Source organism: Falco naumanni, chromosome W (assembly GCF_017639655.2).
Source record: "Falco naumanni isolate bFalNau1 chromosome W, bFalNau1.pat, whole genome shotgun sequence".
Classification (NCBI taxonomy): Eukaryota; Metazoa; Chordata; class Aves; order Falconiformes; family Falconidae; genus Falco; species Falco naumanni.
The window spans coordinates 22,923,950-22,942,556 of record NC_054079.1 but is presented as its reverse complement, the minus strand read 5'-3'; the positions used below and the strand labels follow the sequence as shown (position 1 = coordinate 22,942,556).

At 39.6% G+C, this 18,607-nt stretch overlaps 2 protein-coding genes across 2 annotated transcripts in view; both read left to right on the top strand.

The window, feature by feature from the left end:
* The first annotated feature begins 330 nt into the window (after positions 1–330).
* Positions 331–13,038, top strand: LOC121080471 (serine/threonine-protein kinase Nek3-like). The gene is given in 16 exon segments (XM_040578498.1): positions 331–564; positions 1,393–1,486; positions 1,695–1,792; positions 2,783–2,866; positions 3,518–3,585; positions 3,705–3,791; positions 4,906–4,960; positions 6,898–7,052; positions 7,054–7,096; positions 7,449–7,518; positions 8,114–8,160; positions 9,043–9,145; positions 9,543–9,689; positions 10,647–10,781; positions 11,449–11,575; positions 12,899–13,038. Coding segments are annotated over 16 exon segments (1,497 nt in total). The 5' UTR covers positions 331–447; the 3' UTR covers positions 12,966–13,038.
* A 2,121-nt stretch (positions 13,039–15,159) lies between these two features.
* Positions 15,160–18,607, top strand: part of LOC121080470 (serine/threonine-protein kinase Nek5-like) — a 28,620-nt gene continuing 25,172 nt past the window's right edge. Inside the window, 3 exon segments of the mRNA XM_040578497.1 lie at positions 15,160–15,177; positions 16,437–16,577; positions 17,634–17,730. Of these exon segments, the coding sequence (XP_040434431.1) occupies positions 16,461–16,577; positions 17,634–17,730 (214 nt within the window). The 5' untranslated portion in view covers positions 15,160–15,177; positions 16,437–16,460.

Below are 18,607 nucleotides of genomic sequence, written 5' to 3'. Positions count from 1 at the left end.
TAACGGTTTTAAACTGAAAGAGGGTAGATTTAGACTAGACATTATCTTTCCTGTGAGGGTGGTGAGGCACTGGCACAGGTTGCCCAGAGAAGCTGTGGATGCCCCATCCCTGGCAGTGTTCAAGGCCAGGCTGGATGGGGCTTTGAGCAACCTGGTCTAGTGGAAGGTGTCCCTGCCCATGGCAGGGGGGTTGGAACTAGATGGTCTTTCAGGTTCCTTCCAACCCAAATCATTCTATGATTCTATGAGTCGTATTTGTGGTAATGCTGAACGGTTGTAGGTACCCACATTTATCACTCATTATTTTGCTAGGGGTTTTTTTCCTCATGCAGATTATATTAACAACAAATTTCAAAAGAATGAATCAAGGTCATGATAAAGTTTAGAAGACCATCCTGTGAAAGCGAGTGTTTGAAGAGAAGTGTGTTGGACCTAGGCTTGTAAAGAATGGAAGAATACAAAGTGTTGAAAATACTAGGAGAGGGATCCTTTGGCCGAGCTCTCCTAGTTCATCATAGAATCAGTGACCAGAAGTATGCAATGAAGGAAATAAGACTTCCCATGGTAAGTGTGACACATACATCACATCATCCACCACTTTAAAAACAAAAAACAAACCAATATAATTCTGGATCTATTTTTAAAATGCTGAACATTTTTGCTGAGAGTTTTGTGTATTAGACAGGTGTATGGTATGGCTACTATGTAACTATGTCTGAATCAATGTTGATAATAAGTAAGGTAGCAAAATCTGATCTGTTTCAGAAAGCATGTGGCTACATTTTGGGAAGTGTAGCACATAGGAAGACACTTAGAATGAAACCCCTGTTCTGCTGATGCCCTTGGCTGCATTCCCATTGATTTCACTGGATAGACATCATCTGCAACACCTAATGAGGAAATTAGCCTCATATTATTGCTGGTAATCAGTTATTCAGGTTACCTTCTCTGCACTTAGCTAAGCAAAAAAAAATAATCACAAAATGAGAGGCACTGGCTTTATTGAGGCTGAAGCTCAGTTAATACCTGAGCACTTGGCTTTATACTGAGTTCATGAAGTATAGACTGTCAGCTGTTCCAAAGTCTTTGTGCTGCTTTGTTACATAGTTCTGCATTTTCAAAACATAAAAAGTAACTAAATAAAGTAGCAAAATATCCTCTCAAATTAATAAGAAACAAAACCCCACACACCTCCCCCAAAATGAAGAAGTCTTCAGCTAGTAATAAACCATAGATTAAAAAATGATGGGGTTTTCAAGTTTATGAATGTCTTATTAAAATAACTGAAGAACAATTCTTAAAAATGCTTTCTTTTTGGAAAGTGAGGTACATCATCTGTATGTATGAAAATTTGTTAGTGTGACATTTATATGAGCATACTTACATTTTCAGTCTTCATCTGATGTAGAGAACTCTAGGAAGGAAGCAGTCCTTTTGGCTAAAATGAAACATCCAAATATCGTTGCCTATAAAGAATCATTTGAAGGTAAATATAAAAACTTAAAATACCTTTGTTTATAGTTGCATACTCTCAAGAGATCAAGATTACTTTTATTGTTGTTTATAATACGTTATAAACAAAGTACATGTTTATTGTAATATTTAATACATAGCATGTAGTCGGAGCTTTATAGTAAAAATAACATACTTCGCTAATGAAAATACTAATTATTCTTAAATTACCTAAAATTTAGCTGGTGGACATCTGTATATAGTGATGGAATATTGTGATGATGGAGATCTAATGCAAAAGATAAAACACCAAAGAGGAAATTTGTTCCCTGAAGAAAAGGTAAGACATTGTTTTGAACCAAGGACCTAGGAATCCTTTTTCATGTAAACTGAAGCATGCTGCATTGCATAACACAAATTATAGATATACAAACACCTTAAATGAAACAAGGACACTTATAGAAGCATTTTTGATTTGATAATTTCCAGCAGAACAGCTGGACTGAAAGGAATAAAAGACAAATTGCTGTCTATATCTGAGAATTGTGCAGGCAGTGTGAAAAAACAGTTGGGTTTGCATGCATAAATTTATGCAATTAAGTAAGGATTTAACACAAACTTCAGCCATAATTTCAAGCATGGGAAGAGGTACTGCAAATGGAAAGTAAATAAAGCATTCTGGTAAGATAAATGAAACTAGCCAGGAGACTAAATACTTGCATTTTATGTATCAGTTAAATGTTTGAACCATTCAGCAGGCATTAACTCCTTTTATCAGATAGGATATAATATTACTTAGGAGAAGGTCCAAAGTGGCATTGTAGTGATCGAAAACTGCTTCCTGCCACAGTTAGAAGCATCATCTTAATCAAAATGAAAAGACCAGTATCCTCCCCTAATATAATATTTAGGTTGGCCAAACATCTCCAAGAACTTTATTTTGTACTTTTAAAAAGAATACATTTCCTTTTAGAAACAGTATGTTATCTCAGTGTGGATTTTTTAAATTTGCTAATTTACTATAAAATTGTAATTCATTTGCTTATAAAATGACCGTCAGGTAAAGTGCCATGTAGTGACTCCCTAGCTTCATTATTGTTATGTATTATTAGTTTTCTAGACACAGGTAGTAAACATTTCTTCTGCCATGTTAAAATATACTTTATCTTGAAGAATTCAGTCTTTCATGCTAACTGGGGGCCATTATGCTACAGTTACTTTTAACTGCCAAGTATTCTGAACATGCTTTTTTTTCTTAATGGTTTTTTATCTATTAGTAAAGCATTCATTATATGCAGCATTGAGCTGTTATAACTCTTGCTCTTTTCAGATCCTTCATTGGTTTGTGCAGATGTGCCTGGGTGTGAAGCACATTCACGATAAACGTGTGTTGCACAGGGATATCAAATCCAAGGTGAACAGAGCAAGTTTTGTTGCCATTAATAAACTCTCTTCTGCATGCAAAAGTTCAAATCCCTCTTTCACAATTTCCTGTTACTGCTGCATGCTGTGTTTTTCATTTAGGCTTAAGAATATTAAGTAAATGAAATTGTGGAGTGTATGGGATGACATAATATTGTGGGTGTAAACATCGTCTAAGTATACCTGTACCCTTCATGTCCACACTGCACCAATTGCTTGTGACAGACTGCATATAATTTAAATCAATAATAGATGTAGAAAATGTGTATGAAATATGCAGTTTGTAAATAACTTGCCTCTCACTTTTTCTTTGTTACTCTTTCCTAGCAGAAAGAGACACATTCAGAAGAAAGTGTGACCTTAGTGATTCGAGTACAGCATAGAGATAAGGCATTTCTAAACTCTGATTCTTCTCTGTTCCTGATGCTGGAGCTTTAGGCCCATATAACCTTTCTATTTCCCTTTAAACATAGTTCTTAACTTCTTTTTTTTTCTTTTGGTGGAAATGTTAGGAGAAGCAAGGAAAAGGAAATATAAGGATAAAATATCAGAAGTGATAGTCACTGTTTTCTGTATATACAAACTGCAGAAATGTTTCCTAGAATAATGTTTAACTGTGTTAATCTATGCTCTTGAAATGCAGAGCATCTTCCTCACTCAAAATGGAAAAGTCAAATTAGGAGATTTTGGATCTGCATGCCTTCTTGCACAGTATGTGGATATCTCCACTGATCTCAGTGGTGTAAAGTTTTATTTTACCACTGATAAATAGTACAGAGTTGTTAAATAATTACTTTTCATCTGGCATTTCTTCTTTGTCATTTCAATAGTCCGGTGTCATATGCTTGCACATATGTGGGAACTCCTTATTATGTACCTCCAGAAATATGGGAAAATATGCCATACAACAACAAAAGGTATTAGTGTTTTCAGTGGTCACAAATAATGCCTGACTAATGTATGTCTTTTTATTGTTGACTCATTCTGGTTTTGTGGCTTATCCATATTTGGTTTAGAGAAGATATTGAGCTGAAGAATATTTAGAAAGAGGTAATTACAGGTTTTTTAAGATGAAAAGGCATAAATTCCTCCTTACTTGGGTAACTAAGAGTACAGTGTCTTTAGTCTTACAAGTTTGAAAACTGGTGTGCAGACCTCTCTCTGTGTTTGGGAGAGTAAATATATACATACAAACATACACACGTATGTATGTATGCACGCACACATATATATATGTATGTGTTTGTGTCTTTTTTGCTGGTCTTACTTTTTTGGCTGGTCATATTTTTTTAAGCTCTCCTTGCCAGTCCTGATAATGCAGGGATAATGGCTACAGGACTGATGAGATTTATACAGCCCAGTTGTTCTGGTCTTTATGCAAGAACTTCTGAGAGCGTCTTGATAGTATGGTGTTTACATCTTCCTCCTAGACTCCCAAAATCCTAAGTCACTTTACATTCCCTCCCCTAGATGTGTTCTGTGACCCTACTTGTACCTGAACCAAGTGATTTATTTTCCAGAGGAGGGAAGAAACCTTCTAGCACTTAAGTTTTTTTCTGCTCCTCTTGCAAGAAAGGCATCAGTTGCTTCTTGTGCAGGTGGCACTTTTGGTGGAAGACGAAGTTTTTTTTCTCAGTAGGAGAACTCTTAATGACAAGGCCAGAATTCCAGCTCTCAGGATTAGGATTGTGTGCCTGCCTTCTGATGTTAAGGGCCAAGGTATACAAAGGTTTTCAAGTGTGGAAGGATAAATATTTTTGCATCAAATCATTGAAGAGGTATTCTAGGAATAAAAAGCCAACTACCACTGTATGATAGTCATCCTTTTTTACATCTGGGTAGGATAAAATAAGCAAGATAATTTCCACTGGAGAGGTTAAACCCATAATTGTATTGTTTTTTATGGTTGCTTACATTTCTTTTTAGTTTATTCAGTTCAGTTATGTACACATATTAATTTCATTTTTTCTAGGCAGGATATTAAATTGTAATTTTTGGCTCAAAATTTCTCATCTTTCTCTATACCTACAGTGATATATGGTCTCTGGGATGTATTCTATATGAGCTGTGCACTCTTAGACATCCGGTAAGTATAGTTTTATTGCTGTCAAAAAAGGTTTGGAATTCCTTAAAACTTAATTAGCAGTTAGGTGTAGTTTGGTGGATTCACGGTCAATTATATATTTGACTGACATGTTTGCTTGCTGCTTCTGAAAGAGGGAAGTATTGCTCCACCCTTCCCACCCCTCTTCCACTACATCTTCTGTTTTTCAGCAGCTCTTGGGACCTATTGGACCCTTCTGTAAAACACTCCATTTTCTACACTGTTAGAAAGCAATTCTTTTTTTCTTTCTTGGTTAATTTTCCTCAGTATCAGTGAGGTGATATGGGGCTTATTAAGGAGTCTAGCAGCTGCCAGACTGGTTCCAGATATCTGCAGGGGTATTGCAATGAGCACTGTGTTTTACAAGATCGGGATGATCACAGAAGGTGGAGGCAAGGACACTCAAAATCTTTGCTAGTGAGAATATATTGTGTGCAAGTATAGCAAAATGTAGTGAGCTATAAGCAGTTTTGTACCTTGCATCAGTGATATATCTGTTTGCTTATTTTTCAAATCAAATAAGTCACTGTCCAAGCACTATCCTGCTATTGGGACAGTGGGAGCCTTGATGGATGGTTCTGCCTTTCTGTTATTTCTGGGACACTTTTACAGTGTTGATACTATGCTTCTTATTTGATAACTTCCTCTGGCTTCTATATACAGACACATGGCTAACATGAGAGCCCTTATCAGGGTGTTTTGCAAGACAATGAGATCATCCTAACTTAAGGTTATTTCATCTTAGTTTTTTTAATCATCAGTTTCCTTTCATTGAGCTAATCCTATCCCATGAAATCCTGTGTATCAGCAAAAGATTCTCTACAGCTACAACTACTAGCAGTGCAAGAGTTTAGTTTACACTGTACGTAACTGAGTGATAAAGGAGTCTGTGCATAGATGTGTGTTGACCTAAGTAGGTCTGTGGCAAGATGTTGGCAGTGTCATAGCTATTCAGGAAGTGCTCAGAGCTAAGATACCAAGGAGTGGAGTATTTTTCCCTTTTCAGCAGCAGTGAAACATTATGTGTCTGGTTTTATGTGATGGTTGTGTGTTCTTGCATAATCTATCAGAGGTGATATAAAAGGATGCCACACACCACGGATGCTTGGCACTCTGCAGCCAAGCCAGTGGGGTGTGCCACGAGAAAACTTTCTTCATGGGGATAGAAGTTCTCAGCTGTTTTCTCTCAGGCTGTTGCCATCCATAGTTATAGCTGTCCCTGCTGATACTGCAGTTGACCAATGACTTATACTTGGAAGCAGTAATTCCTGACTGAAGATGGGTTAACAGTTAGCTGAGGAAAGTAAAAACTTCAGCCATTTCATGTAGATTTGCAAGAGGAAATTTGTACCTTTACAGGCTACTTTTGATGATTATTCTTTTTTAATCAAAGTCTGCATCTTTCCTGGCTTATAGTTTCACTCTTGCAGTTTGCTTCTGATCTCAAGTATACAAAGTAAAGCACACCAAGATGATCCAAATTTCCTCCAAATTCCTATAAAAATAAAATTTGAACAATCCTAAATTTATTGGAGTAACTCCCGCCTGGTTTCCAGTTGTACAGGTTAGTTTGCAATGTCTGTTATGCTCTGGTTTTAGACAAACTTTGTATGCAAACTATGACATTTTCATTCTCAGCAAATTTCTGTCAGTGTTAACATAATCAAAAGCCTATGTAATAGCCCTACAAAATGTAAAGCTACTGATGTATTGATTCAGGGTCATCATTCCCCACCTCTGAATTAGAGCCCTGAAACTGTCAGACTGCGTTCCAAATCAGTATGGTAATAGGCAGCCTACATAAATACATACCAAGCATTTTTATATAATAGGTGTTAAGGTTGGTCTTAAATTGTATCAGCTTTTTTCTACCTTATGCTTAAGCTCCGTGCTCTAATGTTTGTTTGTTTTTAATGCAGTTTCAAGCCAACAGCTGGAAACAGCTCATCCTTAAGATATGCAAAGGGTCCTATAATCCACTACCATCTCATTATTCCTATGAACTTCATTATTTAATAAAACAGATGTTTAAGAGAAATCCCCAGAATCGTCCATCAGCCAGTACTATTCTTGCAAGGTTCCTTAACCAAACTTGTAAAAAATTGTTTGCCTTCTGAGGTACGGTATATTCTTTATCTCTAGATTTAAGCAACAGTATGTACATTTTAGATACTAAATCAGTTTCTTTTGTAGTTTGTTAGTGTATCACAATATGAAAAGTAGTGTTGTGTAGGTCCTACTCTAAAAGCCATAAATATAGCTGTAGACTTCTCAGAAAACAGTTTTTAGAAGGGTTTGTTTTGAAAATAAAAGTTGAATATTGACATGATGCTGCTAAAATTAAATATTGTTAGCTGTTATCCATTACAATGCTTTTGTATAGCGAGTTTATTTTTAACAAATAGCATATACTGTAATTTAAGAAAGTTTAAAATGGTACAATACTTGCATCTCTTCATACACATTCCAGATGGCAAATGAATTTGACCAGGTATTAAAGGAAACCAAGAAACTTGAAGGCAATGCAGCAAGGCTAAAGGGTAAATCAGCAACATTTTTATTTATGTAAGAAATTATAAAATGGCTAGGAATTGTAAGATCTTAAACACAGCTAGAAACAGTATTATATGTTCAAATCTACTTTTAATTATTTCAAAATCTAATATTATTGAATCTATATGGAAAAATGCTTGAAGGGCATAAATTATATTCCCACATGAGAAGTACAGTGCAAAGCTGCAATGCATACATTGTAGGTCTTAAGATTTGTGTTAGAATTAAACTTTTCAATTTTAAAATAGGCAAACCTTTCAGCTGTTGCATATATGTTAAATATGATGGTGCTTTCTTTCCCAGAACACAATGAAGCAAGTTATTTTCATTATTTAATTTTTAGAGAGAATGTTGGATTTTTTCTTGTGCATAAATTTAGTTACACCAAAATTTGTACACATTTGGAACTCAGTAGAGGGACTCCCTGTTGAGAATGAGCTACGTTGACAGAATTGTGAAGAAGCTTTCACATAATTTTCATTGCTTGGTTCAGTGGTGTTGCTGTCATACCTCTAGAATACCACTGTATCACAAATGCTTGCTAAAGGCATTAACTCTTGAATCTGTTCCTTAACGTATCAGGTAATGTCATGGCTGCTGGAAGCTCAAATAATAAGAAAGAAAATAGGGTAAGTATTCAAATATACATATAATATTTGTATTTTAGTAATTTAGAATGTTCTGTATTACAGAAAAGTTCACATGGAAATTTATTAGTATGCTGAATCATAGATCAGCCTACTAGGTCAGCTGTCATCTGTGTTCAAATTACAGAGTTTTCCTGTGCATTTCCATGTAACTTTTTTATGCTTCACATTAGTTTAGTTTCAAAGAGGATTTCCTTATAGCCCTGTCAAACCCTGTGCCCCCCAAAAAACCCTCTCCTATTTTTCTAATTTTTGGGATACTGAAAAAATTGATGCATTTTCTTTGCTTTAGGGACACATTTTGAACATGCTGCTGTGAAAATGGTCTAATCTGGACATAATCTTCAGTAGGTTTTAGGGCCCATGTGAGATTTCAGGTGAGGAGAATTAAGTCACAGGTGGCCAAGAAGTCATCCATGGATACATTACAGCACAGCCTAGTGCAGCCTTATTGAGTATATTTTTCAAAACATGTTGCCAGTAGCACTTCTTTTTTTTCTTTTGATCAACCTGTCAGTCTGAGGAGCTTAATATTTGGGTGCATCTTCCTTTCCCTGGGAGTATGACTCATTTGTCTTTATATTGCTGCTGTTCTTAAATGTAAAAAAAAAACAACTACAAACTGCATCAAGTAACTACATATGTGTAACTTGAAACATGTCAAAAAATGGCATGCAGTGTGAAATGCAGTGCAATAATACATACAGTGCAATTGCAATTGGCTTCATGGTGTCAGTGGATTCATTTTCAGACCTTTAGACCACCCATTTTACAGCAAAACTCAAATAATGCCATGTTAATGTTACGGCTTTGTTTTTGTTGACGACAAGGATAATGATTAATACAGTCTTTATTCTTTTAAAGCGAAGTAAAGATGAAAGTAGCAAGCATAGCCCCTTAGAAAGGAAAAATATTACTAAGGATTTGAGTGAAGGCATAAAGGAACAAAGGAAGTCCAATGAAAAGGGTAAGTTGTACAGTTTTAAGACTGATGCATTTCCATCTGTGTGGTGATATCTAAATGTCAGCAATCCAGCTGTTTAAACAGGTAGAGCATACAAGTCTGCACCTATAGAAAACCATGCCACTGTTACTTATGTGATGATATTGATTCTTACTGCTTATCTGAGATCTAAAAGAAAAATTTAAAAAAAACCACAATCTTGGCCAAAGGATTAGAAAATGACTGAAAACATTTGGTGTAGAGTAAATGTATGGTGAACTCTTACCAAGTTCAGATTTGTGCCCATAGAATCAGATATCACTGTCAGCGAAGTGCTGTATGCTTAGTACGAGTTTGCATGGACAGAGAATGAAGTTAGATACTGTTTATCATCCTTTTTTTGTTGTTGTTGCAATTGCAGTAGAAACTTCTGATGTCCTCCCAGGAATTACTGATGTGTCACATCCCCACAGGAGGCAATGGGAAAAGAAGATATCCAATACTGTAGTGGATATCCTGGAAAATGCATCCTTGCTTTCCTCCAGTTTTACATCTGAAGAGGCTAAAAGTAAGATTTAATTAAATATGGGTTTAATTCAAGTAATATCAGTGATTCTTTACAGATTTCAAAAGCCAAAACTTTACAGGGCATATTTAAAACGATGCCAAAATAATTTTAAAATATTTAGTAACAAACACTCAACAAGTCCACTGTGCTGAAGAGAATTTCTTAGTGGTCTTGTGTGACAAGAGGACTGCAAAGAGCAAGAAAGCCACAGATAACATTAGCAACCCTAGAATTACAATCATTGCTAAGAAACTGTCCTATCAACCCTCCTCTTAGTATACCATTTGTGGGGGTAACACTGAGGAATTAATCTGATGCAGAATGCCGCTGCCTGTCTTTCATTAGGAGCAAATAACATCCATACCTCTACTTCTGTTGTCATTTAATATACAGATAATGCCAATGACAAGAACTATTAATGATATACTTCAGATGTGAGGCAGAGATTTTGCTTCCACATCAACAGCTTTTAATTAGAACACATAACATGGGGTTTCTCCTGAAAAATGTTTTGGTTTTGAAATGCCCTACACTGTATGCAATTATTATAATTATTTTATGTGATTATGGATAGGTATTCTAAGTAAATGTGAATAGATGCTATTGAAATAAATAATCAAGATATGAGTAGTTAGAAAATTCCCAAGCTGTGGTAGGAACATTACATGATAATTATATGCAGGGCAAGGGAAGAGGACAGAAGAATGCATATATTCAGGTGTTCTGCTATTAAAAGGCACTCCCTGATAGCAGAAGGTTCCACTGTGGCCTTCTGACATTTTCTTTCCTCTTAATGTTGGTAATGTCAGCCTCAGTGTGTTGAGAGGTCAGTGGTGCTGCAGACAGAAACATCTAGACTCTTTTCTTCCTGTATTTCTCTTTTGAATATGGTCTTTGTAATCCATGCTGCTAATGCGATTTTATGTAAGTAGTATTTATTAATGATTTTATACCTAGGTGGCTGCGTTATAAACTACAGTGAAAACAAGCCACGTAAGCAGTGGAACAAGGAAACTCCTCAGACCCTGATGGACATTCTCAGTAACGCAGATGTCAGCTTAGCATTTAAAACATACACAATTTATAAACCAGGTAAATCCCCAGTTTGTGAGCAAACATTTTTGCAAACAGGTTTATTAATAAAGACTGGTGGGGGTTTTTTTACACGCATAGCCCCTATGTATAGAGATTGTGCATTTGAATTCATGTCACAACAGGCTTTTTCAGGTTTTTTTGTTTACCAAATGAAATGTGGGCTCACAAAAAGCCAGGTTTAGAATTCACAAGTGACTGTACATCTCTACTACATCTCTTTATGATGGACTTTCACTTGCAGCTCAATAGCTGAATGAGGTTGTGGCAAAAATGCAGCCACTGTAGAGCTCTATGTTCCCCATCCTGCTAAGCAGCCTGGTGTATGTGTTAGGGAGGTGCAATAAATACACGGTAGTCCCATCAGGTAAACCCACCTTCACAAAGTCAGTAGTGTCTTATCTTGATGACAGGATGGTAAGATGGCACAGCTAAACATAACTGTCATCTATAGATGTGCACAGCCACAGTTGTAAATACTTGTTCTGCACATCAGCTGCACTATTAATTTATCTCCCCACTTAGAATAGGTAACAGCTTGTACTGGGATCTGCTAAGAACCGCAGGCAAATTAGAAAGACTATATCATATTCATATTCTTAATAATTTTATTTTGAAAATTATTTTGGTAACATTTTCTAACATTTTCATTTTTGTGTTTTAAAAGCTTCTGAAAATATATTAAAAGGTCCACTTTCTGATGAAACCGAAGCATCTGATGAAGTAGATGGTGAACATGAAGCTATTGTCATAGATTCTGAGAGACTTGAGCCTAGATCTGATGATGATGACACATATGTCCAAATGACATCCTTGCATTTTTGTTTTCTTTGGTTCCTCAAAGTGATTCTTCCAAAAAGACATTCCCCTGAGAAAAATCAGTATTTTTCTCAGCATCTAAATCCATCCCTCTCCTACGTAATGATACTAAAATTTGGTGGTATTTGATTGTTGCAGAATGGCTGTGTGATCACGGCCATGACTCCCTTAAAGATCTTTGTGAAACAAAGTTAGCATAAGTTAGCTGAAGCAGGCCTTGCAGCTGTGCTGAGGCATGCTGATAAGGAAGCTGAGAAAAACACTGACCTTGTGCCTAATGTTGTAAATAACTTTGAGAAATTCGCGTAGACAAGAGAGAAAAAAATATATGTAGCTAGCTATCCGCGGAAACCACAAGTAGGAGGACGTATGAAAATGTAACCCTTTAGAGCTTAGCCAATCAGCAGATGGCTTGTAGGCATAATTAACTGGAACTGTATATAAGACATAATCGCGCCGTAATAAATCGAAGCTTGCTTTATCACTCATATTGAGTTTGCCCACTTGACTTCCCTCGCCGTCGACATTTGATATCTTACAGGTTTTCTTTGCTATATTTATGGTTATCGATGATGTTGAGATTAAACAAGTTGCTTGTTATTAGCAGATTGCTAATAATTTGCTGATGACTTTGCAAAAATGAAAGCACGAGATGCAATTAGATCCACAGGAAAGTGCAAAACCTTCTTGCGTGAAACATCTTTGCACTCTGACCTTGGAATCATAACCAGTGGCAAAACCACTTGCCTAGCAGTATGTTTGCTGTATGTGTGTACTCTTTCATGCACAGTGCAATAAAATCACTTTGGTACCTTATTACTGAGGCATGTTTGTAGAAACTTTTTAATGTTGGTGACCTACTTCTAGCTTTGAAAGAGCAGAGTGTACATCAACACACTCTGAACAGAAATACTGTATTTTACAGATGTGTGTATGATTTGGGGGGGTTCTTGGGTTCTCAGAATCTCAATTTATGTCATTGTTTATTTCTGTGGCACTTGGAGATAAACTTCTTAGGCATGTATTACTGCAGTTCAGCTGCCAGCTATTAATATCAACACATTTGCAGTCTCCTAGATGCATTTGCTTTTGCTTTTGATAAAACTTATTTGGGTAAATTCAAAAGAGAATGTCTATTGGGTCCTTAATCACCATGCTTCAGGAAATAAGTCTCTCATGTTGATATTTTTAACATAATTGCTCCTAGTTGTAGGGTAATTTTTTGGGGGGGAAAGCAAATACAGATTTATAAATTTGTATTTTGTTTTGCAAAATAACATTCTGAAATCTATTTTTAGGGACTTTGAGGAAGATGACCCAGACTGAGTGTCAGAACTGAAAATGATATTGAAACACAGTGACTGAAAACTTGAATTTACCTACAATAACTGAGGTTAGGCTTGCCAGTATTTATAATCCAAGTTATTGTTGTTAATAGTTGTAGTTATAAATAAAATTATTTCGGTCAAAAAAATCTGAGTGGGCATGTTTTCTGCATCACAAAACGGAGGGTGGAAAATGCATGACAAACGTTTTTAGCTGGAACACTTTCAAATAACTAAATAAGCCTAGATATTAAATGTATTTTGAGTTGGTAATAGCTTTGCAGAAATGTTTAGTCAAAAGCATTAGCACTAATAGCATTGTTCAGATCCCCTCCTTGTCATGTTTCAAAGAGATGGTGTAACACTGTGAGAATGTGTAAAGTTTTAATCCTTGACCACATACAGAAATATTACACTGTGGTGGGTTGACCCTGGTTGGATACCAGGTGCCCACCAAAGCCGGTCTGTCACTTCCCTCCTCAGCTGCACAGGGGAGAGAAAATACAACAAAAGGCTCAAAGGTCCAGATAAGGACAAGGAGAGATCACTCATCCAGTAGCGTCATGGGCAGAGCAGACATGACTTGGGGAAATTATTTTTATTTATTACCAATCAATATTAGATTGAGATAATGAGAAATAAAACCAAATCTTAAAACACCTTCTCCCCACTCCTCCCTTCTTCCTGGGCTTAACTTTACTCGCGATTTTCTCTACCTTCTCCCCCTACAGCAGCACGGAGGGACAGGGAATGGGGCTGCGGTCAGTTCATCACATGTTGTCTCTGCCACTCCTTCTTCCTCAGAGGAGAACTCCTCACACTCTTCCCCTGCTCCAGAGCGGGGTCCCTCCCATGGGAGACAGTCTTCTGTGAATTTCTCCAACGTGGGTCCTCCCCACGTGCTGCATTTCTCACACCCTGCCCCAGCCGGGTCCCCCCACGGGTGCCGTCCTTCAGGCACAGCCGGCTCCAGCCTGGGGCCCCCCGGGGTCCCCAGCCCCGCCAGCAAACCTGCCCCAGCCCGGGCTCCTCTCCCCGCGGGGCCACAGGCCCTGCCAGGAGCTGCTCCAGCGTGGGCTGCCCACGGGTCACAACCTCTTTTGGGCACCCGCCTGCTCCGGCGTGGACCTCCACAGGCTGCAGGGGCACAGGCTGCCTCACCGTGGTCTTCAGCATGGGCTGCAGAGGAATCTGCTCCAGCGCCTGGAGCACCTCCTGCCCCTCCTGCACTGACCTGTGGGGGGGTGTCTGCAGGGCTGTTTCTTTCATGTATTCTCACTCCTCTCTTTGGCCTCAGTTGCAGTTTTCCCCTTCTTCTTAATACGCTATCCCAGAGGTGCTACCACCGTCACTGATGGGCTCGGCCTTGGCCAGCGGTGGGTCCATCTCGGAGCCGGCTGGCACTGGCTCTGTGGGACAAGGGAGAAGCTTCTGGCATCTTCTCACAGAAGCCGCCCCTGTAGCCCGCCCCCCCACCTCGCCATGCAAACCCGATATGTACATAGTAGGAATAACTGATCTTGTCTGAAGGGCATATTATGGAAAACATTTAGCTATGCTACATATCTGAGCCTTGAGTTCATGCAATTATAAATCCTGTGAAAACTCTTTGAGGCTGAGCTGTTACCTTAACGACTTCAGTCGAGATTTTTATATATGCCATTGCATGTGGGGAAGGAGGCTAATTGTTGGTAAATAAGGATGACTTTTCCAATTTTGATGAGGAGACACAGTCCTGCTGCAGAAAGCATTATTGGCCGTGTGGGGTTTGTGCTCTGTGCTGGCTGCTGCATACTGGATAGTCGTTTCTTGAGAGAAGCACAGCAGGGGAGAGCAGAAACACTCTCAGCAGAGTTCTGGGGAAGCTGTTCCAGTCTGTGTCCACGTAATAGATAGAGAGTAACATACCAGCAAAGCTGTAGGAAATCTGTGGATCTGGTACAGCGACATTTCATAGCACACCTGCCGCGCTGCCCGTGGGCGGGTTACGTGAAGCTCCGCCGCGGGTGCCAGACCTTGCGGCAGCCGAGATCTTCCTTCGGGCCACCCCAGTCCCGTTACGGGCCACCCGCGGCGACAGCCGCTCGTCGCGGGGGGAATGCGCGGTCTGGCTGAGGGGACTAATGCTCCCGCTGCTCCCGGCGGGGCCCCACCGCCCCAGGGCCGGCCGTGGGCGCTGCCGCCGCACCTCCGCCGCGGGGGCTCCTCCTCCCCTGGCCCTCGGCGACTCCGGAGCGGCGGAGCGCTCGCAGGTACCGCGTCCCCCGGCGGCGGGCCGGGCCGGGCCGCAGTCGCGGGAGGCCCCGGTAAGGGCTGCCCGCCCGGCGCCATGGCGACGGCGGCACGGCCGGGGAGGGAAGGGCGGCGGAGGCGGGCAGAGAGAGGCCGCCAGAGGCGCCTGCCCCAGCCCCCGGGCGGGAGGCTGCGGACCGCCACGCGTGGCTCTGTGTAGGCCCTGCTGCGAGGTGGTCCCCCGCGGCGGGGGGTGACCGTCGAGCCCCGCCGCCCTGCCCGAGGCCAGGCCCTGCCGGCCGCGCCTCCCCGGCGCCCCGCTTTCATCGGGGTGCCCGCAGGGGCAAGGCTCAGGGCGGTGAGGGGCCTGGCGGTGCCGCGGGCCGAGGGCAGCCGGGGGTTCGGGGGCAGCGCACCCCCGTCCCGGGGCAGCCCCTCACGCCTGTGCGAGCCCGGCCGCCCGGTGTGGCACCTTCCCGGCAGCGGCTGCGAGCAGGAGCTGGCGCTGCCCCGAGCGCCCGAACCGTGAGTGCCTGGGGGTCACCCAGTGCCTCGGGAGCTGCCAGCATCGAGCCCCCCGGCTCCCGGGGCAGCTACACGGCTTGCCTGGCCTGCCTGGGGGGGGAAAGCCTGGCAGTAACTTAGCAAATCTCCCTTCCTACAGCTCAGGCAGGTTTATACCGGCTGCTCATATTTATGTGTGCAAGGTTGCTTATGGATACGCTGCAAGTACCCGGTGACATTCCCGCTTCTGCCAGAGGCTTCCAGACTGCTGCTGATGCCCGACGGCTCTTGGCAGTGGGCTCCTGCAAAATGCAGCGGCTTTGCATTTTGCTGCCAACATTAGGTCACGTTAGTTGAAACTAAATCAACATGAAATAGATTATAATTTTATTTTTTTCCATTAAAAGAACAATTCTGCAGTATTGTTAACTTCAGGAAACAATGAGCCAGACTTTGCAAAATCACATCATGGTCTTACATAGTACTTTCTACTGGTTTAACTTCATGGTGTGTTAGGACTAAGCTTCAAACTTTTCTTTATGACACACTCATAAACTTGCTGCTTGTTCAAAGTGTAGATCAGCAATAAATTGCAGACTTCCAGGAGGTGGCATTTTCAGGAATAATCAACATCAGAAATAAAAACGTGATAAAATGTAACCAAAATGTGACGAAAATGACAGTCTTAAAAGGTAGTGTCCATTTCAGTAGTACAAACTCAGATGTTACAGCATTGACTACATGCAATATTCATTTTGGGACCTTTTTGTTTTAGCCACTGCTTTAAGACGAAGACACCATGGATAAATATGAAATCATTAAAAAAATTGGAGAAGGATCTTTTGGCAAAATATTCCTGGCAAAGGGAAAACTGGATAATGAGCAGTGTGTTATCAAAGAGATCGATTTAACTAAGGTAAACCAGCAAAACCTGGATGGTAATGGTAGCTATTTACCTGATTGTGCTACTTACATTTAGCTAGGGTATGAACTTGGGTTATGTTTTGTCTCCTTTAGAGTTCCATCTTGATTATATAGAGTTAAACTTTCCAAAGACTGTATGCTTTGCTAATTTAGTGATTTTGCAAGCATAGGCAAAGCAGGTATTTTGGTATTAACAGTCTTTACTTTTTACTGCATTTTTGTTCTTTTCAAAACTTCTCTCTACTTACATGTGACACTACCTAATTCAAATTTTATAACAGATGATTCAACTACGATGAAACTATTGCCGCTGAAATAACAGATCACAATTTTGTGATACATTTCCTTAAGCTTTTTCATTTCCTTTTTTTCCCTCTCATCCATATTTTCAGACATGAGTAATTCACAACGGAGTCTTTTCAGTTCTCACTTCTGTTTATGGCAGTTTGATTCATCTCGAGAGTGAGGGTAAGAAACTTTCTATAAATACAGGAGAATGTTCTGATGGATGGGTACTTAGAGACATGAATTTTTTAGAAGTAATGTCGATGAAAGTGTGATCACAATGAACCAAATAGAAGTTTTCCATTTAATGTAACAGGGCAAAGAGTTTGTCCGAAAAGTTGCAAGAACTAACAACACTGTAAAATGAAGGACTTCTTTTCTTTTTACTTCATTCTTTTGAGATCACCTATATTAGGAATAAAGAATCATCTAGATCCTTATTTTTTTAATACTTAAGGGAAGTTTAACTTTAGAGTTTAACTATTAATCAGATAGCATAGCAATAGCATTTGTGTAAAAAGTTTAAAGGTATACATTTGCCTGTTTGTAAAATATCATAAGTTGTTCTAACTTTGGTAATATTCTGATATATTTCCGAGCAAGCACTGCAAACTGCTATTTTACATCTTATTTTATAATATTTCTGCATCCCCTTGGTACACAGTCTTTTTGTATTTGTGGGACTGGTTTGTAAACAATATAACTATTTTGTAAAAGAGTTAAATATATTATTGCTAGCATATAGTTACTTCATTCCTTGTAGATGCCTGTGAAAGAAAAAGACCCCTCTCAGAAAGAAGTTATTCTTCTGGCCAAGATGAAGCATGCAAATATTGTAACCTTCTATGCTTCTTTGCAAGGTTTACTTTTAAACATTTTTCTTTTATTTGTAATTATAGGCAGCAAAACTTACCTTGTTAATATTGTCCAACATTAAGCCTGTCCCTAGCCCCTTACTCACCAGTGGGAACATGTCCCAACTCCTAAAAATGAACATAAGGAATCAAAATCAGTCATCACTTGCCCTCTCCATATGTGTGGGTGGGACCTAAGGTATTGTGGCATGAATGCTAAATCCTGGCGTGTCTGCATTGCTTAAGTTGGACTTTAGTCTTGATCTTCAATAGAAGTCCAGAGTTTAATGAGACTTTTCTAGGAGGTTCAATGGAAGAAGAGAGCTTTTGAGTATAGCAAGAAACAGGCCCTGTTGGTCTTTTGTTGTGAGCCATATTTTGAGGTATCACTCAAGGATACAGAATTCTTCAGGACCGAAAGAGAGAGAAGGAAGTCTGTTCTCCATAAAGCTAAATCCCTATATTTATTTCTCCTGCTGACATCTGTCATAAGCAATGCCTTATGTAACGAATGCTATAGTTACAGCTTGTGTTCAAATTGTTTTCTGTGATCAGAACTGTAAATGTTTTAAGGGACACATAAATCTGGTAGTCTTCTGGACCCCAGAGAGTTAAGAATAGGGTGAGTTTCTAAACTAAGTGGCCCCTGCTGTTTATTTCTGCTGTTTGGACGCTGTCTACTTTTAACCTTTTCCCTAAGCTGACTGTATATTTGGTAATTATTGGGGAACAACCTCAGCTGTGAGGCATTCTACTAAGCATTGCCTGTAAGAACATTTGTCTTTCTATCAGTGTGGTCTTTTGAGGATTTTCTCATGTATTTAAGATTTTGGTGAATCTCCATTTAAATATATTTTCACATCTTAGTTTTGCATCAGGTTTC